Source organism: Danio rerio, chromosome 19, assembly GCF_049306965.1.
Source record: "Danio rerio strain Tuebingen ecotype United States chromosome 19, GRCz12tu, whole genome shotgun sequence".
In the NCBI taxonomy this organism is placed as follows: Eukaryota; Metazoa; Chordata; class Actinopteri; order Cypriniformes; family Danionidae; genus Danio; species Danio rerio.
The window spans coordinates 49,312,501-49,322,500 of NC_133194.1; the positions used below are offsets into that span (position 1 = coordinate 49,312,501).

The window sequence follows — 10,000 nt, forward strand, 5'->3', positions numbered from 1 at the left end:
GGTCATTCTTGAGATGTTTCAGCAGCTTCATTGGAGTTCACCTGAGGTCAATTCAGCTGATTGGACATGATCTAAAAAGGCTACACCTGTCTATATAAGAGCCCAGGGTTGACAGTGCATGTCAAAGCACAAACCAAGCATGAAGACAAAGGAATTGTGTGTAGACCTCCAAGACAGGATTGTCGAGGCACAAGGCTGGGGAAGCTTACAGAAACATTTCTGCTGCTCTGAAAGTTCCACTGAGCACAGCGGCCTCCATCATCCGTCAGTGGAAGATGTTTAACCACCAGGACTCTTCCTAGAGCTGTCCGGCCATCTAAGCTGAGCGATCAGGGGAGAAGGGCCTTAGTCAGGGAGGTGATCAATAACCCGATGGTCACTCTGTCTGAGCTCCAGCGTTCTTCTGTGGAGAGAGGAGAACCTTACATCTGTGCAGCAATCCACTAATCAGGCCTGTATGGTAGAGTTCCCCACTCCCCGACTGGAATTTGCCACAAGGCATCTGAAGGACTCTCAGACCATCAGAAACTAAATCCTCTGCTCTGATGAGACTCAAATTCATCTCTCTGGAGTGAACGTCAGGCGTTACGTTTGGAGAAAAGCAGGCAGCGCTCATCACCAGGCTAACAGCTACAGTGAAGCATGGTGGTGTTGGCATCATGCTGTGGGGATGTTTGTCAGTAGCAGGAACTGGAAGACTAGTCAGGATAGGATGAATGCAGCAATGTACAGAGGCATCCTGAATGAAGACCTGCACAAGAGTGCTCTTGACCTCAGACTGGGGCGACGCTTCATCTTCCAGCAGGACAATGACCCAAAGCACACCACCAAAATATCAATGGAGTGGCTTCACAACAGCTCAGTGAATGTCCTTAAGTGGCCCAGCCAGAGCCCTGACCTAAATCCTATTGAACATTTCTGGGGAGATCTGAAAATGGCTGTACACCGGCACTTCCCATCCAACCTGATAGAGCTTGAGAGGTACTGCACAGAGGAACGGGCAGAAACTCCCAAAGACAGGTGTGCAGAGCTGGTGGCATCATATTCAGAAAGACTTGAGGCTGTAATCGCTGCCGAAGGTGCATCAACAAAGTATTGAGCAAAGGCTGAGAACACTGATGTACATCTGATCCTTCAGCTTTTTTATTTTTAATAAATCTGCAACAATTTCAAAAACTGTTTTTCCACATTGTCATTATGGGGGATTGTGTGTAGAATGTTGAGGAAATAAATCAGTTTAATCCTTTTTGGAATATATATATATATAATTTTAAAAAAATATTATAATAAATATTTGTAATAGCAAGAAAATGCTATTTTTTTCAGCTTGAACATGCCAAAGCAGTGTAAATAAGCAGATGTGTGCAGCATTAGGTGAAGAGCTCAGTCAGATGGAGAGCTTTCAGACACACACTCACCTTGTTTTCTCCTTCAATCACTATAATGGGCACTGCAGTGGCCGGCCAGCGCTGTTTGGCAGGTAAAGGCTTGTCACAGTTCCACAACACAATAATCTGAAAACACACACACACACACACACACACACACACACACACACACACACACACACACACACACACACACACACACAACAGTGATCAGACATTTGCAAAACAATTAAAGGGCATCTATTATGCAATAATCACTTTTATAAGGGGTTTAAACCCAGTTGTGTGGCAGCAGTGTGTGAATACATCCAGCATTCAATGGCAAAACAAATTCATTTCATACTTTTATAATCAGACTTGATAAAAACAGTCCGCAGAAACACTTTGATTGACATTCACTCTGTGTACGTGTCATCAGAGGGGGATAGCCCCGCCCACTAGTGCATCTGTATAGAGATCTGTAGCTCCGCCTTCTTTTGAAAAGAGCTCAATCTCATTTGAATTTAAAGCGACAGTCACCAAAACACCACACTTAGGATGAAACCCTAGGGTCAGTTTCAGAGAGTTATTAAACATTATCTGTGTGGTATTTTGAGCTGAAACTTCACTACACACACTCTGGAGACATCAGAGATGCATTTTATATTTTGTAAAAATCTTTTGTTACTGAGGTCTCAAAGGTGGAAGCTCCAAACACAAACATTATAATTCTTTTTTTACATACATCACAAGTGATGTTTCTTATTTAATTAATTAATTATTTTTATTTTACTTACAAGCACTCTATACTCTTTAGTCTATAGTAAAATACTAATAAAAAATTATGTATTATTTATTATTATATACTAAAAATTATTGTTTAAATGGAATGATTTTTCCCGACATTTTTAAACAAGCTAATTTTAGTGACGTTGTCTTGAAATCTACTAATGTTTTAACTTAACTTTTTAACAAATACAAATCTTGCATTAAATAAAAAAGCATGTTATTCTGACCAGCTTTAATTTTGAAATAAACAAATATGTTTAGAGAATTTAATGTAACATAGTACAAAATATTCAGTCATTTATTAATTTTTGGCATTGTCCTTTTATATATCAGGGGTCACCACAGTGAAATGAGCCGCCAAATTATCCAGTACATGTTTTACACAGTGGATGCCCTTCCAGCTGCAATCCAGTGCTGGAAAACACCCATATACCATTCACACACACGGGCCAATTTAGTTAATCAATTCCCCTATAGCGCATGTGCTTGGACTGAGGAGGAAACCGGAGCACCTGGAGGAAACCCATGCCAACACGGGGAGAACATGCAAACTCCACAGTAATGCCAACTGACCCAGCCAGGAGTCAAACCAGCAACCTTCTTGCTGTGAGGCCACAGTACTAACCACTGAGCCACCATGCCACCAATAAAAAAAACAATGTAATTTAAAATAAGTAAATACACAAAATCCCAACTTATTCTGACCCTTCTATATACAATAAATAAATAAATAACAAAATAAACAAATAAATCAAATGTATTTGAAATTTGGAAGACCTTCATAGAATTAAATATTAACAATTTACTCGATCTCATACCCAATAAACCCATTTATTTATTAAAATGAGAATATTTCAGCATTTTCTGAGTTTCTCTCATCACCACATTAGCTAAGACACACCGTTTGTCCTTAAGAAACTGCAAAAACAGCTTAATTTCCAACAATTGGTTGAGTAAAGCACAGTTCTGTCGTCCCTGCTGTAATGAAGAGCGACTGTGAAACGCACTGAAGCATTAAAGCTGTAATAAAACACATTCATACACACTGAGCCAGTCCATCCGCTTTACACAGATTAAACAATACAGATCTGCTCCATATCATCATTAAAGGCACCGTAATAACGGGAGATCACTGGGCTTTCTTTCTGTCGAGTTCACACACACACACACACACACACACACACACACACACACACACACACACACACACACACACACACACACACACACACACACACACTCCGCTGCTTTCAGCTGGAGTGTTTAATGTCCTGAATCTGACAGCGATACAGAAATTCTGCGTCGCTTTCAATTTACAGCTCGTCTCTGCCGCCGGCTTCACACACTCATTCTGTTTTGTCACTTTCAAGTGTCTTTGAGTGATTTACACCTGCAGCTCTGCTTTTACACATGCATGTGCATGCACACACACACAAAACACTTCATCTGGAGATTCTGAAAAGGAGTGTGTTTGTGTATTGTTGGCCTGTGTGTGTGTGTGTGTGTATGTGTGTATAAAACAGAACAAAATAAAAAAAACTAATTTAAATAAAAAATAAACAGAAATTCAGAGAAACTGAGAGAGTTCCAGTGGTCTCATAATATTCTCTATATATCCATCTAGTTTGGTGCATTTGATTGGTGGCATTATCTGCAGTTGTGCAGGTATGAAGGACGAAACCTGCAAAAACAATGAATAAATATGCAAATATATCAATAAAATGTATATAAAAATTCACAAATTCCTGCATAAATAAATAAATAAATAAGTAATTGATAGTGCGGGCAGGTAAATAATTCAATAAGTTTAAAAAATATTGGGGCAATAAAAAAAGCTAGTTGTGTTGTTGGATATTTACTTTTCCTCAGGTCAACATGAGTGTGTCTGATCAATCATCAAGATGCGGTCTTTATGCCATCATTGGTGGATCGTTAGGAAAAAAAATGCATTGTTTTTTTGACTGGCTTCTGATGATTGACTGACAGCCTCTTATTAGCATGTTGACCTGAAGAAATGTAAATATGCAACTACAATCAAGTATGAATGAAAAAAAAAAAAACAAGGAAGGGGGGATGGGGTAAAATTTTAGTTTAGCATTTTCTTTTTGCCCCAACATTTGTGTACTTTAGTTATTTACCTGCCCGCACTATTGATTATTTATATTATTTAATTATGCTGGAATTTATTTACTAATTTATTTATATATTTGCATATTTATTTATTTATTATTTATGCAGGAATTTAGGGATTTATTTACTCAACTAATTTTTTTCGCAAATTTATCTTTTTATTTATGCAATAAATTATGGATTTATTTACTAATTTATTTCTTTATTTGCATATTTCTTTATTTTTTAATCATGCAATAATTTATGGATTTATTTACTCATTTATCTATTTGCATATTTATTTATTTATTATTTTAAGCAGGAATTTATGGAATTATTTACCAATTTATTAGCATATTTGTTTATTATTTTATTTATGCTGGGATTTATGGATTTATTGACTCATTTATCTACTTGCACATTTATTTATTATTTTATTAAGGAATGGTTTTATTTACCAATTTCTTTGCATAGTTATTTATTAATTGTTTTATTTATGCAGAAATTTATGGATATTTTTTACTCATTTATTTATTTGCATATTTATTTCTTTGTTATTTTATTCATGCAGAAATTTATGGATTTTTTTACTCGTTTATTTATATATTTGCATATTTATTTGTTTATTGTTGTTTACAGGTTTCGTCCTTCATATGGAGGCTTTCACATCATTTATACTCGCACTGAAAAAATACTTTATAAACACACTTGAAAGAGCACTGCTGCTATAAACAGCTATTGAGCCTTTTACTTAAGCGCATCTTTCATTTCATTAACTCCCAATAGCAGAGTCACGGAGCTCTCAAAAAAGAGAAGCAGACACCAGAAGAGAATAAATGAAAGCTGCTCTGTCTAATGATATTACATGCAGGAGGATCAGCAGGCCTCTTCAAACTCACACTATCCCATAATCTATAATAAGATCAGAGACATAATTAAACTACTTCAACTCTTAGAAACAAAACAAAGCCTGAAGCTTGATTCTTCAGATATTGCTAACGGTGCATGGATGAGCGAGACAAAGATGCTAAAACATGTTGACAGACTCGCTGCTAGTGTGAAGAGGGTAAAGCACGGTCAACTTGCTGTGCAACGTTTATTATGGGAGTGAAAGAGAATTTAGTCATTTAGATGGAGATCATTTAGCTTTTTTTAAATAAGAATAATAATAAACAATAACATTCTAATAATAACAATATTAATAATAAAATATTAGTAGTATTATTGGTATTTATTTTTAGTATTATGTTATTTAATATTTATTATTTATATCATTATTAATAATAATAGCATTAATAACAACAACAACAGCAGCAGCAGCAATATTATCAATAATATTAATAATAATAAGAGTATTATTATTAATTATAACAATGATCATAAATATAAAATAACCACAATAAATTAGCAATGTAATAATAATGATGATAATAATAATAATAAAAAAATAGTATCATTATTAGTATTAAAAAAGCAATAACAAATACTTAAAATATTTATTATTATTATTATTAATAATAATTGCAATAACAACAACAACAACAGCAATGTTATCAATAGTAATAGTAATAATAATAAAAATAGTAATAACAATAAGTGTGAGTATTATTATTAAGAATAATAACAATGATCATACATATAAAATAGATAACCACAATAAACAATATAATAATATTAATAATAAAATCTTAGTAGTATCATTAGTATTCATTATTAGTATTAAAAATTAAATTAATAACACTAAATTTAAAATGAATAATAACACTAACAATAATAATAGCATTAAAAATAATAACACTGGGCAATATCGTGGAGCAGTGGGTAGCGCTTTTGCCTTAAAGCAAAAAGGTCAATGGTTCGAGCCCCAGCTGGGTCAGTTGGCATTTTTGCATGTTCTGCATCTTTCCTGTAAGTATAAATAAATGAATGAATGAATAATAATAATAGCAATATTATCAATAACATTAATAATAAATATTATAATTATTCATTATTAGTATTAATAATAATAATAACAATAATAATTAATATAAAAATATAAATAAAAAGTAATAATAATGAAAAACAATTATTAGTATTATATATTAGTAGTATTTGTTATTATTATTATTAATAATAGCAATAACAATAACAAACAATAATAACAATGACATTATTAGTAGTAATTTAATAACACTAATAATAATAATAATATATTAGTAGTAATAATAGTATTCACTATTAGTATTAATAATAATAATAATAATAATAGCAATGACGATGATCATAACAATAAAAGAATAATAATGATAATAGCATTATTATTAATAATAAAACTAATAATAACAAAAACAACAATAAAAAAATATGAAAAGGCCTGAAAAAAGTCTTTATATAAACAAGCTCACCTTTCAACTTTAAGCTATCTTCAAAGTCAGTTAAACTGCACCAGGCAAACGTGTCGCACGCTGCATCATTCACACCACCAAGTTTGCATTGACTTTGTAAGCCTCTGTATGTAATTCCCCTCATGAATTTTGCCATTTGGAGTGCATCACATGCTCTTGCCTGCTACATTAAATGACACGGCGGGTCAAATTCTGCACATGCCTAATTTTCCCAGGTATTATTAAACATCATTATCTGTGATGCAGAACGCAGATGAGATCAAGATCAGCTTGAGGAAGTTCAGCCTCTCATTCATTCATTCAGCAGCCCGCCAGAATCTGCTCTGAAGACTACGCCAATCGCTGTGTTCATTTATATCCTCCATCGCTCAGTGAACAGACTCGCAATGATGAAGCGTAGCTGAAGGGCCGAGATCTGCTATTCCCATCCCTGCACTTCAGCTGGAGGAGGAGACGACGCTCAACTCAAGAAACAAAAGCCAAACGCTTAGCAGTCGAGTCTCTTCAAGACCTCCCATCGACAACTGAGGAGACGCTCGGAGAAATGAGCCAGTGTGTGCATGTGTGTGTGTGCATAAATGGTTTTTTCTGCAATAACACCCAGCTGGATGTACATTATACTGATTATTACACGACTACATGCCACAAAATTTAACTATTTTGAGACAAAACATTGATGTGGGCTGCAATCATTTACTAGCTATACGCACACAAACACACACACACAGACATACATACACACTATCTTACAACTTAAATGTATAAAAACATAAAACCACAGCGGTGCTGCTATAGCCAAAACATTTGCTCACTCATGCCAATGCCAACGTCAGTTTCAATGCTGCCAGCAGTGAAGATCTTGGGCTGTGGACAATCTGAAACATGCATTGATCTCCACCTTCACTGTCTTTCCCATATCCAGAACAGTTATGGTGTGAAGTTCTTTATTAGTATTAATAATAATAATAATAATAACAATAATAATTTATATAAAATATTAAAATAAAGTAATAACAATAAAAAACAATTATTAGTATAATATATTAGTACTATTCATTATTATTATTAATAATAGCAATAACAATAAAAATTTATAATAATAACAATGACATTATAAGTAGTAATTTAATAACACTAATAATAATAATAATAATAATATTAGTAGTAATATTACTATACACAATTAGTATTATTAATAATAATAATAATAATAACAACAAATTATAATAATAATAGTAATAGCAATAATGATGATCATAACAATAAAATAATAATAATGATAATAGGAATTTTATTAATAATAAAACTAATAATAACAAACACAACAATAAAAAATATGAAAAGGCCTGAAAAAAAGTCAATGGTGCCAGCAGCGAAAATCTTGGGCTGTGGACAATGTGGAACATGCATTGATCTCCACCATCACTGTCTTTCCCACATCTAGGAGAGTTATGGTGTGGAGAAGTTCATTATTAGTATTAATAATAATAATAACAACAACAACAATAATAATTAATATAAAATATTAATATAAAGTAATAACAATAAAAACAATTATTAGTATTATATATTAGTACTATTCGTTATTATTATTAATAATAGCAATAACAATAAAAATAAATATCAATAATAATAACAATGACATTATTAGTAGTAATTTAATAACACTAATAATAATAATAATAGCAATAATTATCATAACAATAAAATAATAATAATGATAATAGCATTATTATTAATAATAAAACTAATAATAATAAAAACAACAAAAAATTAAAAGGTGGGGGTTGAATCATGACATTCCCTCACCTATTACTGGTGCTAGATGGGCTGCTGAACAATTCTGGAGGACCATGTGACCCAATGGGTCAAACATTGTATCCTGAAGGCAGGGGCATGTATCAGGATGATAATGCAGCAATACACACAGCAGGACTGGAGACAGAGTGGTTTGATGAACATGAAAGTGAAGTTGAACATCTCCAATGGCCTGCACAGTACCCTAACCTAAACATTATTGAGTACTTTGGAGTTGTTTTGGAGGAGCGACTCAGGTTTGAACTGGTTTGACCTGAACGCTATTCTGAAGAAGAATGGTTCAAAATCCCTCTGTCCACTGTGCAGGACTTGTATCTGTCATTCCCAAGATGAACAGATGCTGTATTGGCTGTAAAAGGAGGCCCTACACCATCCTAATAAATTATTGTAATCTAAAACCAGGCCTGGTGTTTTCAGAAGATTCAGAATTGAAGCAGAAGTTACTCCTGTTTAATAAATATAAAATCAAAATATTTAACTAGATATTAAAGTTTGAGGACAAACTTTATGGTGGCTTGAAAAGCCGAATCTGAAAGTTTGAAGTGGTTTTAAAGTGTAAATAGCATGTTAGTATGATTTAAGCTTGAGTTAACTTATTACTAGCATGAATTAGCATGTTAGTTGCATGATTCTTACATGAATTAGCATGTTGTTAGCATGATTCTAGCATGAATTAGCATGTTACTAGCATGCTTCTAGCATGAATTAGCATGTTGTTAGCATAATTCTAGCATAAATTAGCATGTTACTAGCATGATTCTAGCATGAATTAGCATGTTGTTAGCATGATTCTAGCATGAATTAGCATTTTACTAGGCGGTTGCTAGGGTGTTTTAAGTGGTTGCTGGGTGGTTGCTAAGGTGTTGCTAGGCGGTTGTTAGGGTGTTCTGAGTGGTTGCTAAGGTGTTGCTAGGTGGTTGCTAAGGTGTCCTAAGTGGTTGCTAGGTGGTTGCTAGGGTATTCTGAGTGGTTGCTAAGGCGTTGCTAGGTGGTTGCTAGGGTGTCCTGAGTGGTTGCTAGGTGGTTGCTAAGGTGTTGCTAGGTGGTTGCTAGGGTAACCTGAGTGGTTGCTAGGTGGTTGCTAAGGTGTTGTTAGGCGGTTGCTAGGGTGTTCTGAGTGGTTGCTAGGTGGTTGCTAAGGTGTTGCTAGGTGGTTGCTAAGGTGTCCTAAGTGGTTGCAAGGTGGTTGCTAAGGTGTTGCTAGGTGGTTCCTAAGGTGTTGCTAGGCGGTTGCTAGGGTGTCCTAAGTGGTTGCTAGGTGGTTGCTAAGGTGTTGCTAGGCGGTCCTAAGTGGTTGCTAGGTGGTTGCTAAGGTGTTGCTAGGCGGTTGCTAGGGTGTCCTAAGTGGTTGCTAGGTGGTTGCTAAGGTTTTGCTAGGTGGTTGCTAAGGTGTTGCTAGGCGGTTGCTAGGGTGTCCTAAGTGGTTGCTAGGTGGTTGCTAAGGTGTTGCTAGGTGGTTGCTAAGGTGTCCTAAGTGGTTGCTAGATGGTTGCTAGGGTATTCTGAGTGGTTGCTAGGTGGTTGCTAAGG

The 10,000-nt window shown here is 34.5% G+C and overlaps 1 protein-coding gene across 3 annotated transcripts in view; it reads right to left on the reverse strand.

Annotated features, from left to right (window-relative positions):
• Nucleotides 1-10,000, reverse strand: part of ext1b (exostosin glycosyltransferase 1b) — a 222,163-nt gene that overhangs the window by 14,027 nt on the left and 198,136 nt on the right. For all 3 annotated transcript variants that reach the window (XR_012394557.1, XR_012394556.1, NM_001012369.2), the window contains 1 exon segment: nt 1,419-1,514. Coding sequence is in view for 1 of the 3 variants with exons in the window: in NM_001012369.2 (NP_001012369.2) it covers nt 1,419-1,514 (96 nt within the window). In the remaining 2 variants the exon portion in view is untranslated.